Below are 14,830 nucleotides of genomic sequence, written 5' to 3' on the forward strand. Positions count from 1 at the left end.
GGGGGAGGCCAGTAACGCCCTCCGGGAGGGAAGTAACTCCTTGCCGCCCCCTCCCCAGGCCGCTACCTGCCGGCTGCGGGGCGGCAGGCCCGGGCGCTCCTCCTGGCCGGGTGCTCTGGGCGGCCGAGGCGGCGCCAGGTGACAGCCCGGCCGCGGGCCGAGGCGGGAAGGCGGCCGAGGCGGGAAGGCGGCCGAGCAGACCCGCGCCCCGGCGCGCCGCTCCCTGCGGCGGGCAGGGCGGGCTGCCGCGGGGGCCTGGGCGAGCCCATCGCGCCGAGCGCGGAGGGAGGCAGCGAGGGAGGGAGGACGGACCGACCGACCGGCGGGCGGGGGGAGCCGCCGCCAGCCGGGTGTGCGGCGACCTGATCGCTGTCCAACATGGTCGCCGCTCACACCTCCCATTCCTCATCCTCCGGCGAGTGGATCGCTTGCCTGGATAAAAGGTATCGGCATCTTCACAGGAGCGGCTGCGGAGGGATGCTGTGTGCGTGTAACCTGCCCTCCTGCGTGCATGCATGCATGTATGTATGTGTGTGTGTGTGTTGACACCCCCCCGGTCCCCGTCAGACCCTGCCTTACATAAGGAGCGTGCAGGTGGGAAGCAAAATGCCCAGAGGAGGCAGAGCCGGGGCGGCGGGGCAGGATGGGGGCTCGAAATGCTCCCGGCGGCGGGGACGGGCAGTCCCCAGGGGGATGGCTGCTCTCCGCCGGGCTCTGCTGCCCGCAGGACGCTGCACGTGGTGGAGGAGGGGGAGCTCCAGGGCGAGGAGAGGGCGTCCGGGGCCCGGAGCTGCCGGGCGGCGACCCGCCGTGGCGGCCACGGCAGACCCGCTGCCCGCGGCGTTCGCGCCCCAGCCCGCCCCCCCGCCTCTTGTCACACACCGCCCCCCGGCTCGCCTCACCTCAACACACCGCTCCCCCCGCCAAACTCACAGCCCCTGGCCCAGCCGCCTGACAGGTCGGGCGAAAAAGGAGAGACCCTCCCCTCAGAGCCTTCCGTGCTGTAGGCAGGTGCAGGACTGTTGGCCGAAGGGTGGGGCGGGCGGAATAAAATAAAATGTCCGACCACGAAAGAGGCTGCCCTCAACGGCAACAGCATCTGGGGCCTGCGGTTGCCCCTGGGGGTCAGGTACAGGTGGGCGGCCAGCACTGCGGGAGTGGGAGTGGGAGTTACAGCTGGCTAACCTGTGCTCGGAGGTGGTGTGCTCACTTTCTAAAAACACAGGTGGATCATTTATTTATTTATTTATTTAAAGGAATAAATTCTTTGGGGTGCTTTCCCCGGGTGTTGCAGCAGAAAGTGAGTCTCACAGTGTCAAGTTGCATGGTGGGTGGTTTAGACGTCCCTTGCTGTATTCCTACCTTCAGCCTTAGTTCAGAAGTGAAGAAATTTGGTTTCTGAATGTTCACTGTGTCTCCTGTATTCTAGGAAAATAGTTAACAAAATTTTAGACTGTAAGTATGCTCTACGGTTCAAATAAAGCTATTGGAGAGAATTCACTTAGATGGCGTGTAGCAGTTTACTGAGTGAGCATCGTTAGCCAGCTTTTGGCAGTTGATGCCATTTGGGGCTGTGCTGTGGAGAGAAGCCTTTGTGCACACAGAAGGAACCTTCCTCTTCTCATATTTTCTCCCACTTCCAGGTAACCTCCTAGTGTTGTAGGACTGCACCTCTAATTAGGTTTTCCTTAACAGTCCAGGCAGCAAATTGTAAGTTAATGAAACTTTTAGTCTAGACACCTACCACAAATACTGGTCCCCCTCTCTAGCACATGACTTAACTTAAAAGATTACTAACCTCTTAGAGGTTAAATAATGTGTGTAACTCTTGAAAGTACTCTAAATGTAAATACCAACAGAACTGGTGATGGTAACCTAGCCGTATAAAAATCAAAGTGAAGCAGAGGGCCTGATTCTCCCCTGTGTGAACTGACATTGAGCAGATGTGGAGAAGTGGAGTATGAGCCCCAATACTTTTAAAGTAGGTGACCCTGTCATTTCTCAAGTTTCTTAAATGCAATACATCGTGAGATCTAAGTTGTAAACTAAAATTCAGGGGTTTGTGCTTAATAAGGTGCATAGCCTTGGAGAGTGAATGATGTTTTTGGGAAATATATGTCAAGCATTCCATGTAGAAATCTCTCTGCTATTATATTTATATGAAAATTAGTATACTGATCATTTTCATAATGGGAATTTCATTACAGCTATTAAGATTAAACTTTTCCTTCCCTTTTTGTCACTTGGAATAAGCCACTAGCACCAATTTGTTGAGTGCCCTGAAGGATTATGTGTTATTGTCCTTCTTTTCCAGAAGGCAATCTGGATGTAGGACAAACCCAGGACATGAAATATCCTTGTAGTTTTTTCTCTGGTCTCTGCCATGCTTTGCTTTGCAATCATAGGACATACACTTCTGCATTTTGTTTGTTTGTTTTTTTTTTATTTAAAAAATACAGTTAAAGCTATGTTGGAAAAGTACTATAGGAATCTAAGGACTATTAGAGAACTCATTTTTAATTAATTTACACACTTGTATTTCTAGAGTGTATTTATTTTCTATAGATGATCTGTCAGTGTACTCATTTGAATTATTATGTAATTTCTATGTATTTTAAGCCTTTTAAAAAAATCTTATTGTATTTTCTAACCTAAATGTGAATTATGTAAATATAGGATCATTTAATGAGAAAATTGTCTGTAGGATATAATATGTTTTTATTAAATAATAAAGATAGTTCTAATATGTTGTACTTAATTAATATATTTTCAAGAGGAAGGCAGTTCTGAAACTGATATGCTTTAGAATTTTAGGTGAGGCTCAGCAAAGACAATTAAAATGGCATGTAATATGGACTATCCATCTTCATTCTTTTTTTAAAAAAGGAGAATTATTCTCTAAATGGAAATAACAAAATACATAATGTACAGAAATTATGTGTTTTGTGTATGTTCTTGAGGTTTTTCCCCAAGTCACATATCAAACTAGAACTACTAACATCTAAAATGAGAACACATAAAAATGAAGAACCACCAAAATGTTTCAGGACAAATGTTAATACTGTGTAGGGTACTGTGGGCTAGGACCACCAGTGCTTTGATCATGCTGCTTCCATTTGTAGTTACTAACCACAAGAGCCAAACATGAGCACTTAAAAGTCAAATACACGGGACAGTATTTATATATAAAGTCACAAGTGCAAGGTAAGGAAAAGCAGGAGGAGAGAATTTCTGAATGCTGTACTCTATAAAGAGTATTTTATTTTTGCAGGAGACAGAGAGGATCAGCGCTGAGCAGTGGTACATCCTGGTTGTACCTGGAGACTTAAATAATTTTTGTGTTAAGGATGCGAGTCCTTTTATCTTTGAAGTATATAGTTGCCTTACCACTGATTTCCTAGGAAGCAGAAGCATACCTACCATTTTTCTATATGTGTGATCTGCACATAGTTAAAAGAAGATTGCTGATTTATGCAAGTATGTATTATTAGCTTAGAAACAATGTCTTCTCTGCTCTCATGGTTTCTTTCACACCAAAGACTGTCTAATCAGGAAATATTCATGTTGACATATCTTTATTGAATGGTAGACAAAGTACTTTTTACCTAACTGTTATTTCTCTAAACGTAGTCACAGTTACGAATTTGAATAAGTGTTTTAACTGGATTCAAATACAAACTTTTTAATGATGTACAGCATTCACAGCGATCAGAGGTACCAGGATTTAATACCTGGCTATGGCATCTTGTGTTTTTATGTCTATTAAATATAACCTTCAGTGCCTTAGTAGGCTGGAGGAGCAGATCACACAGCAAAGCATGTAACTTTGCTAGCCTGTTGTGCTAAGAATGTTATAATCTTTGCCCAGCTATTTATAAATTATTTAAATGTGAATGGGCATTTCAAGGACATATTGTACATGCTAAGCTTTTATATCCTTGTCATTCTTGTTGGGCTTTCAACTTGCATCATTTACATCTAACAAAACCCAAATAACATACGGGATAGTATCTCAGAGCTGTACCTTAAGCCAGGCTCCCATAGATGTGAGTGTAAATTCAGACTGAATCTATGTAGCACCAACATATTTGAGTCAGGATTTTTTAGTTCATTGTAACATACCTTTGAGATGTAAGTTATTTGTATATGCTTGATAGTCAGCAGGTCTCTTGTGAGTATACAGACAGGCTAGGATGAAGAACTGATATTCTGAAAGAAGTGTTGTAAAAGAAATAGGGAAAATGCTTGTCGTCCACATCAAAGATAATGGGATATAGATTTATGATCAGGCAATATTGTGAATATTTTAGAATTGCTTTGTGAAACTATATTATTTACTTTTAAAACATATTTGTATGTGATTAGTAAAACACACACTGACTTCTATATATTTTAAATTTCTATCCTTGCTTTTTATTTGTAAGAAAACTATAGAAGTAACACGAGCATTTTTCATGTAGTTTGGATCTGAACAAAATCGTGGACATACACTGCAGCTCCCGTTGGCCTGTGTGCTTGGTGTTTTCTCTCTGTATGTAGTAGATGGCTAAGCTGGTGTATACTTGGATGAAGTCTGTGTGAGGATGTATCAGCAGCAGGCACTGCGGTGGGCGTGGAAACTTGGAGACAGAGCAGTGTAGACATAACCTAAGTGCTTTCTAGCACTCATCTGAAGGTGCAATCTTCTGAGAGTGATGAATAATAACAAATTTATCTTTCTGCATCATGCAACCTGTCTTCTAGTCCAGTGCAAAGGTGCAGTCTTTGATAAGTAATAAAAAAGCCTTTTTTTCTTTCCATATCTCCTTAGACAGATCAAAATAGTTGTTAATATAGCTTGCCATAAGCTTGTAGGTCTGTGCATTTTATTGCATATAACTCACAGTGACAGCAGGTGTTGTATTTTAAACAAATTCAAGCTGTTTTTTTCTCTGCTCACATGCTTAGGCATTTCTAATATCGGCTTCCGTTTGTTACATGTGATTGCAGTAAGTTACATGCTTGTTCTATGGACAAGTATTAAGAGGAAGGAGAAGTACTTGCCTGAGCAAGTTTATCTGTATAAATATTGTCATGGCCCTCCAGAGCAAACTAATACGTGTGTGTGCCTATTAGAACATGATATATTCAAATTTAGTTGGTAGTCTTATGAAGTGGCTGCATGATTGGTGTGGTACTTGTGCAACTGTAGGTTTTCTCTTTTACCAGGTGATACTGGAAACATGTCTAAACTGTTGTTGCCTGAGTTATTTCTGGCATGTTGTTAGAATTTGATCTCTAAAATCCTATATTCTGAGCAGATTAATTTTTTTTAATAACAAAAACTCATATTCCAGCAAAGGAATAAAAAAACAACAAACCAGCTGATTGAAATCATACCCACAAAGTCAGATGGTCACCAGATATTTTTCAAATATATGTATTTTTCTCATCCAATGTGACATCTGTTTTCATCTGCATCTTACAATTTGCTGCCTTTAACAAGCTTGTTATGATACTTCCTTTGTTCTGTTAGTATTTTCTCCACTATTTGGCTGATCACTTACTACTCCTGCTGCTTTATCAGTATCCTCAATGAATTTTTCCTGAACTGACTACTTTTCACTTATCTTTGAATTCAGCAGTTGTCAAAATGTATGTCAACGTAAATCTGTAGAAGTTATTTCAAGTTGCTGTAAGTTTTAAAATTTCATTAGCTGTAACAATGCAGATTCTAAATGGGTAGAGGTGCATTTGGTGTAGTGTATTGGTGGATGGCAGTGGCCAGAGTTTGAATCAAAGGATGTCATCACTTGTATTGTTCAATTATAAATTTCATTTGCAATGTATCTCTGAGTCTGTCTTCATATTAAAGTGCTTTTAATGTCTATTATGAAGCTACAGTGCTGGTTAATGTAATTTAATCCAGATCTACTTCTGTCAAATGGAATTTTAACTGTCCTGAGCTCCAGTTTGTGTTTATGAAAGTTGGAGTGTTTATTCAGTAAGGTTTAGTCACACCTTGGTTGTTTGCACGCACTATACATAACAATTTCCATAAATGAAATTTTTATTTTTTCTCTTGAAATATTTTGTCTTTTTAAAAAGCATATAAAGGTGAAATTTTTTTTTATGTTTTGTTTCCTATTCTAGCTGTATTGTTCAGGTAGTGTATTTTTAACTTGAGATAAATCTTCTTGAATATCATTACTTAATAAATAGATCTTAACATCATATCTGCTCATCCTTCATGGACTGTTCCTGCAATATTGCCCTTTTAAAGAGTTAAAAAGAGCAAAGGAAGGAAGTGGACCTGAGAGCAGGGTTCAGATTTTTTAACAGATGTTACAGAAATAAACATTTTAAAATTCTAGAGGCATCCTGGCAAAGCGCGTATCTTCTGAATTTTCTTTTTCAAGTGTCAAAGCAATTACGAGGAAGAACCTAAAAAAAGGACATATTATATGGTAGAAGAGAAATTAATAGGTTATTGTTAGATAAACTTTATAAATCAAAACAAAAACTCCAACTTTTTCCTTTCTTCTAGGTTAACAAGTCTTTCATAGCATACATAAACTCTCAAATATTTCATCTTAACACCGTCAAGTAGTTTCTTTTAGAAAGTTATATGTACTACACATGAACAGAAATACTTGCCCAAATTGTATGTGTGAAGAATTGTAGCAGTTATCCTTTGCCTATATTTAAACTTTGAATAGTTTGCACTTAAAAACATGAAATAGCCTTTTGAAGAGACACTTTTGGCAGGTTTTTTTATCATCTCCTTTTACAAGTAGTCTAGCAGACATTGTCAAGAAAATTGTTTCATCTGTATAAAATATATGCCCGAAATCTTCACAACCAGATAAATCAGGGGTAAGATGTCCTTCAATGAAGCTTATTGACATAGTTGAGTAGAGATGTATAACTAGCATTGGTGCTGTCACTTGTATATGTGTGCTGTGATGTTGTATTGAAGAAGCATGGAGGAGATAGATAGTGTCTTGTGTGAAAATATTACTGCTAGATAAGACTTACTACGCTCTGAAAAGCTGAATTAGTAGTATAAATAAGGAGCTGGGTGAAGCATTCAGTAGTCAAACAAAGCAGAAAGGCTTATAGGGTAGCAAAAGTAAATTACATGCTCTTGCTTTTTGTCATTTCCTGATAATTTTGTAGCCCTGCTTTGCAACACTGGAAATACCCACCTCACTTTGACCACAGAGAAATGGGATGTCAGCACAGACATACATTTGAGACACAAATATAGGAACAGTCATATTAAATTGAAGATTGGAGGCGGGAGTGTAGAAGTGTCACCCATGCATTATCCTTCACAGTGGGAGATACTAAGTGTGAAGTTTTCACTTCCAAATCAGTCATTCCTGCGGCAGGGTTTTGTCCTGGCATTTGCTATTGTCATAGTATGTTACTGACTCAGTTGTGGTTGCTGGGCCAGTTAGTGAAGTGTGGTTGCTACAGCAGCTGCTAAAGCTCTTTCTGGGCTTGTACCCTGCAGACTTGAGGGAAAGGGAGATACAGCAGCAGCTGCCCCACAAAGATGCTGAGAAGTTGAGAAAAATTAGTAAGAAGCTGGGGTTTTTTTTTTTTAAGCAAAAAAAGATGAAGACAAATGCAACACTTCCAAATTTATTTTAAATTGTGTCGGGCAGCCAAGGGAGTGGGTGCTTCACTGTGTATAGAGTCATAGATTTTCTACAGGAAGGATGACCTTGCCTTAAAATGCTTCTGCTCCAGCTGATACCTCTACCAGACGGTTGAGAGCTGAAGAATTTTAGTTGATTTAGGAGAGTTGTCCACTCTTTTAGATTCATCTGTGGTCCTATTCCATACATTGGGCTAGAGCTTTCAGAAACAGGAGTACACTTAGGAAAGGACAGAAGCTTTAGCAGAAAATCCAGTGGTAGTTAAAGACTCACTGAAATGCATTTTTTACCTTCTTATGATCACGGATATCAAGTTACAACTCTACAGCATCAGCAGTGAGGGGACACTTCAGTAGCATACTAGCATCGGTGTCACAGGACAGAGCAGAAGGACATCCTCACCAGCACCGCTTTAGCAGAGCGGGGCTGAGCTCGGTGAGATTGCTCTCTAGAGAACAGCAGTGGTGATCGCAGAGGAGCAACTTGAGGTGCTCCAGGCCTTTCCAGAGGCTTTTGGAGCCATGTGGAGGCTGGAGGGAGATTCACCTCCTTGGGGCTGACTTGTTGACTCCCTGGTTTGGGGAATGGTTCTTTTCTGGATTAATACCACTGCCTCCTATCAGTGTGACTACAGTGACATTAAAGGTTGAATCCATCTGCCACCAGTAGTACTTTTCTAATTAATATGTTTAATAATTAATATTCTAAGGAATATATTAAAATATCAGTTGTTTAAATATTATTCCAAACTATCCTTCAAAAAAACCAAGTTTACAGCAATTTAGTAAGATAACTGCAATGAGGAAGTAAATTTATGTTGTCCTCTACTGATGTTCTGTGCTAGGCAGTTTGTACTTAGGAAATAGAAAACAAAATTTGGCATCATAAATAGAATAATTAATGTTAATTTAATGATGATGACAACAGTTACAATGGTAATAATTTTATTAAAAGATACTTTCTACAAAGTTTTTTTTTGCCTGAGTTTTATAGTCATGTGGAAAAGCAGTTAATTGACACCATGGTATTTTATTATTCCCATTATGCTCTCTCACGAAGTAAAACTATCCTTTCAACACCAGTCTCATTGTTACCGACTATAAGCACTAATAGAAATCAGTTTAAGTGCTGCAACTGTTACTGTTACACTGCAATCCGGAGTTTTTACATAGGCAAAATTCCACGTCCTAGTAAGGACTAAGGGCCACCTCAGCTTGGGGCACCTAGTGTTAGTTAATTCCTTGTTCCTAAACATTGAGGACATTTCCCAGGAGCTCTGATCAAACCCAAAGGCATTTTGTTGTGAAACAACTTGGATCCTAGTTCGCTTTCATGCTTTTATACTACCTTCTCTAAGATAGATTAATGGTTAAATAATTCACTAGAAGCCTCTCTCAAGTTCTAGCTTCGTTTCCAAATGTGCTGGATCAAAATGTGAACCCTCCAGTAAAAACATTTGTGGAAATTTAGTTGCACACAGTAATATTAAACCCAAGAAAGGCTACTGAAACAAATGGCTTGCAGTAATGAATTATTAAGAAACATTGTAAGGAATATAACAGATTTTTGATTACTACTATGCCTATTACTTAGAAGTTTTGAGCTACACTGTAGCTCAGCTGCTTGCTAAAGTAAGTCGCTAGGAACACATCACTTTAACTTGTCTTTTCCAATAGAGTTTGTTTTCTCACTGCTGTGCTGTTTAAAACTCCAAAAAGTGTGGCTCGTCTACCTGTGAGAATGCTTGTCCTTCCATGATGACTCACTTTACCGGGGTCATGAAGCAGTTTTGTTAGAAGGAGCTTTTCCTGCAGTTCATCTGCCTGACACAAGACATTCCTTGCCACATCAATGGAAGTGAACCTTCATCAATGGGTGAGCTAGCCCATCTAGCTCACCTTCTCCTGAGCTAGATGGAAACTCTGCCTCTTGAGCCACCAGCAACTCTCAGGAAAAAAAGCTACACAGTCTATGAATTAAATCCCCCCCCAACCTTGTCTTCTTGGCAGGACCAGAAGTGGAAGAGATTTCTACACTGGCATTTCAGAAAGAGCACTGAGAGAACAGTGTTGATTATGTTTATACAACCTGCTGCATGTTGTTTGCTAACTGTGTTTGCTTTTTCCCTGACCAGCTGCATCAGACAATGAAAGCCACTAACCACTGAGATCCTACAGTTAATTCTGTGCAGATGAACTGATGGACTTGAATGGAGTCAACTTTGAGCAGTTGCATGAATGAAACAGTCTCAGACACAGTTTTTCTAGGAAAAGAGTATATTCTGAGAATGATCTCCCTTTTTTAACTTGTTTTGATGTTAATTTTGAGAGTCTATAAATTAAGGAAGTTAGTGTGCTAGGGTAATTTGGGTAGTGATCTTGTATAAATGGATTTAAAATCTGTTTGCAAGCTGCACTTCCTAATCTTCTTAAAAGGATTTTGACAAGAGAGTTAAAGCTTATTATTACCTGTCAGCTAGTGCAAAGCTTAAAAAAAAGGAATGGGTGAAAATTTTACTTGAACTATTTCAGAAGGGAGCTGTTGTAGTTGGCTGTGGTTTGAAGTGGTAAGAGGATGTCACTATGATGTAGAAGCAGTCATATACACCAGAGAGTTATTGTTCTCATCGGTAGTTAATAAGGGTAAGTTGGAGTGTAAATGAGGATAGAGATTTAATCTCTCCTAGTCTTAATTTAGTAAGAAAGGTGAGAGACAGAGATTCAATGTGAGTAGAATCTGGGCTTCTTCCCTGAGACAAAGATTTGTATCATTTAAGTCTTTGATTCCAAAGAGGAGTCTTTGAAAAGAGTCTTGTTGGAAGAAGTGCTTACACTGTGGGTGAAACAGTAAGATGATAAACAAACATATTTGTGAACTTAGTCATTGTTCAATTTAAGCTATCTGACTTCTCTTCATTTAGAAGCTCATCCACTGGCTAAAAGAACATATTTGTCAGTAAAATTAACTAGCAGCATTTGAGTGAGTGATAGGCCTAACGATCACTGACAATTGTCTGTCTTTCTGGTAGCCCTTTATACAGAAATGATTTCTCTATCTGCTCCAGCGTGATCTCCTAGGAACATTCTATGTTTCTTCCTGAGCGTGGTGGTAGGCATTTAGTGTGTTATGAAAGATTCTTTCTGATTCTGTCAGTTAGTGGTTGGCTTACCTGCTGATTCATAACGTTTAAAATGTATGTTATGGAGCTAATTCACTTTAGTTGCATAAATAGCCGTTTTCTGAACCTGCTGAACTGCTCCACATGCTACTTTGTTGGAGGGAGTTCTACAATTTTATTTTTCTTGAAGTCTTGTGTTTTTAAAGGTCTTACTGTCATAGATTTTAAATACTTGGATTAAAACTTTTTACCCTTACCAATGAAGAGTTAAGATTCTTGCTTGTATATTTAATTTGTCCAACATTAAGAGACAGGAACTGCATGAAAGGTAATGTACTTATTAAAATTGTCTTTCTTGCTTGTAAGTGAGAAGAAAAAACAGCACTGAGGTTAGTTTGTACCCAGTAAAATGCAGAAGAGAGATGTGGATATTGGAGTTACTGCTGATATCTAAAGCTTTTCTTTTAGCCACACAGAGAAATTTTATTTTGGGCACCAGTTCCACAGACCTCTTGTATGTTTGGACATCTGCTTATTCGTGTTCCCTTACAAACTTAAAAGCATATGTCATTCTAAGCTCTTTAGGATAAGGACTGTATCATCATATATACTTTTACATTAATTGCTACAGCAGGACTTTGGTGCTAAATGAGGCTTCTGGACACTGCCTGTGTTGAAATGTTAATCATGCTTAAGTTGATAATGGATGGTTATTAGGATGTTTTGGAAGGGTTTAATTATGTACCTGTGAAATGCATTTTAGTTGGCTTATATTATAGTGTGACTTTTAATGCAAACACTTGTAAGTTTGGTGCATGCAGATGGGGATGTTTCTCTGATTAAGCCCTTGAGAATTTTGTCCTTTGTCTTCTTGCAGACCTTTGGAACGTTCCAGCGAAGATGTAGATATAATATTTACACGACTGAAAGAAGTGAAAGCTTTTGAGAAATTTCATCCAAACCTTCTCCAGCAGATATGTCTCTGTGGATATTATGAAAATCTGGAAAAAGGAATCACATGTAAGAGAGTTTTGTATGATGATCTATTTTATGTAGATGAAACTGGAGGTTAGGCTGGAATTGTCTCTAGGAGATCGATGAGAGAGCACAGTCAGTGGAATGGCCATAAAAATGTTTACAGTCATAGGGGAAGGCAGAACTAAAGTGCTGCTTGCTCTACAAATACAGTGTGTAGTGAATCTATGGTAACAAGGCACATATTATTTGATTTAGGACTCTGCCACTGTTTTGTTGAAAGATTACAAGCAAGTCATTGCACTTAAGCCTCATTTTTCCCCTGTACATGTATTATTGATCTCTTTTGTAGGTGCTTTGTGATGTCAGGGGCAAAATGTATCACCTAGGCATATCACTAATAGCGTGTGGTTTGCAGTCACCCTGGATAACACAAGACACGTTTGCAGAGCTGCATACTGCTGTGGAGTGCAACAGCTTTTTACCTGCTCTGGTAGCCCGTGTGTGAAGGTAGACAGCTATGCTTGGTTTGTGAAACTGAGATGAAAATAAGTAGTGGTTCTGTGATGGGAATGTGTGAGTTTCCAGAGCTGTACTAGGGGAATAGTTGATGACAAACTGTGGTGTTTGGTAGAGTCTCAGATAACTCCTCAGGTAAATCTGCTGTGCTTTAGGCACACAGCACTGGGGTTTGCTTAGAGTAACAGGAATTCTGATGCTCTGTAATCACACAGTTGGAATGCCTAAACATAAAGTCCTGCAATTGTTTCTCAGCCAGAACTCTTACTGAAGTCATTGGGAGCTGTGTCTGTATTGGAAGATTCTGAATTTCAAAGGGACATTGTTCAGGAAGTCTTTGTTTGTTTGTTTGTTTCTTCTGTTTATTAACTGAGCAGTAAAGGAGAAGCAAGCTGGGGAGAAGAGTGAAGTAATTCTGTGTGCTTTCATTGTTTCTGTAGTGTATTGACCAGTTTACTAAAATATGTGCTTTCCAGTGTCATTGGAAATATTATTGTAATAATAAAGTAGTCTGATATGGGAAATTCTATAGCACCAGCAATGGCTACAGTAGTACAGTAATATGAGGGAAAATATTTGTTAATGTTGCTAAACTTAAAGAGCTCTTATTTACAAGATTTCATCTTTCCAGTATTCCGTCAGGGTGATATTGGGACGAACTGGTATGCTGTTCTGACAGGATCACTGGATGTGAAGGTTTCTGATACAAGCAATCACCAGGTAAATAGATTTTTCATTGAAGCCATCCAGTCAATAGTACAAAGAAAAAATATGACTTATGCTGAGGTAGATAACAACCATATGTACTGTACAGATGTTTTGTCTTATGACAAGCTTGTTTCTCTGAGTCTCCTTTCGTCTCAGTTGTCCTTTGTCTTTGGAGGCAAATCATGCCATGGATTTCAAGAAAATGGAAATGTAATGCTCTGAAAAGAGGTCTATGTTTTAATATGAAACAAGACTCCTCTGTATTTTCTAATAGTGCCATATGAAGTTAAGCTTAAGATCTAGGAGCTGTTAATTCATTCCCTGGAAATATTTTAGTTTAGTCCTTGTTCACAAAGTTCAAACCAAACCCACCAAGAGTGCAGTCTGATAACAGCATACTGCAGACTCCACTACAAGAATGGGAAGGTATTATAGTGACAGCAGAGTATTGGAACTGCTGCCATGTGAGACCAGAAGCCTTACCTCTTCAGTGTAAGAAATGGAAGGACAAGTAAAATTTCCCCTAAATTGCAAGCAATTTCTCAGTATCTTGGCACTCCTGGATTTACAAAATTGGGAATTTAGAGTAAATATTTTTAAAAAGAGGAGATATGTCTCATGGAGAGAGTCTCCCACCCATGTAATATCATCTCATGCTAACAAGTCATGCACTTCCTGCTGTGAGCTGTCTTCTGGGAAGACATCATGTCCCATTCCCTGCTCCTGTGTTCGAGATCTGTAGCTCAGCATGACGTTGGACCTCTGACATGTGACTCGTACCTTCACATGAGTGGTATGGCCAGCCAGGACCTGAAATACAACACTACTCCTTTTCCCACCTTTATTGAATATAGCGTGTGTCAGGGGGTGGGGGTGGTGGTGTATTCTTTGCTCAAAGTTTGGTTGATTGGAGAATGTTTTTTGCTCATAGCAGATCGGCAGAAACTGGATTTTCCAATTTATTGAACGCTGCATCACCACTGAGATTAGGCCAGAATGCAAGTCAGGACAGTGTGTGAGCACTGGGTCTTTCTGCTTCTTACAGTAAAATGATAGATACAAGAAGAACTTCTTCCATATCATTATTTTCAAAACCTCTTCACTGTACTAAGTAGAGACTTATTGAAAGTATAATTAGTATAATTCTCAGCATGGCCTGGCTGTCATTAGTATTGTCACAATTTGGAACAGTATTGAGCTCTTATGAGACCTTTTTCTGTGCAGGTCTAAAGCAATCAGGAATATTTTCCATGTTTGCCAAAAGATGGCACCACACTGTTGTTAAGGTCTAATGCTCTTTACTGAATCAGAAAGAAATGCATCCACAAAAGTGTTCTGGATGTGGAAGTTAAATTAAGAGTCTGTTTGGAGTGTTGATTTGTTCCATTAGAGAGAGGATGGAACACTTCAGCCTTTTAAGAAATCTAATGGAAATATTTTTTTTCTGCTTATTCAAGTTCACTGCTGTTTCCTGCCAATAGGAAGCTACAGAACTACAATTTATGTAGTTCTAGTTCTAGAAATTATATTCTGCAGTAATTTCTTAACCTCACATTTGCTTCTGAATTCTTACCACTGCCCAGTTGCCAAGGGATACAGCCTCACTGCCAACAGGACAGCAACTCGTGCATTTGCCGTTCCAGTGCTGAATAAGTTTGGTGGTTGGGGACTTCTAAATAGAATTTGAGTTCAATATTTCCTCTGGTTTTGCTCCAGCTTGGTGTTTATACTATGTTCTTTCTTGTCCATCCTTGGTCTCTTGCTCCTTGTCCTGCCTTTTGCTTGCAGGTTCCCTGTTCCAGTCTTGCCTGTGCTTCCTTGTTGGCATGGCGTTAGTTATTCTTGAGCTTCAAGTACTTGCTAG

General features: G+C 39.9%; 1 protein-coding gene across 2 annotated transcripts in view; it reads left to right on the forward strand.

Moving 5' to 3' along the window:
- Positions 1–339: 339 nt before the first annotated feature.
- RAPGEF4 (Rap guanine nucleotide exchange factor 4) overlaps positions 340–14,830 on the forward strand; it is a 152,751-nt gene continuing 138,260 nt past the window's right edge. For both annotated transcript variants that reach the window (XM_086750857.1, XM_086750859.1), the window contains exons 1-3: positions 340–443; positions 11,642–11,784; positions 12,890–12,978. In XM_086750857.1, coding sequence (XP_086606983.1) covers positions 379–443; positions 11,642–11,784; positions 12,890–12,978 — 297 coding nt within the window. In that variant the 5' untranslated portion in view covers positions 340–378. The remainder of the gene's footprint in view (positions 444–11,641; positions 11,785–12,889; positions 12,979–14,830) is intronic.

The sequence above is a fragment of the Chlamydotis macqueenii genome, chromosome 6, assembly GCF_036417535.1.
Source record: "Chlamydotis macqueenii isolate bChlMac1 chromosome 6, bChlMac1.mat, whole genome shotgun sequence".
NCBI classification, from domain to species: Eukaryota; Metazoa; Chordata; class Aves; order Otidiformes; family Otididae; genus Chlamydotis; species Chlamydotis macqueenii.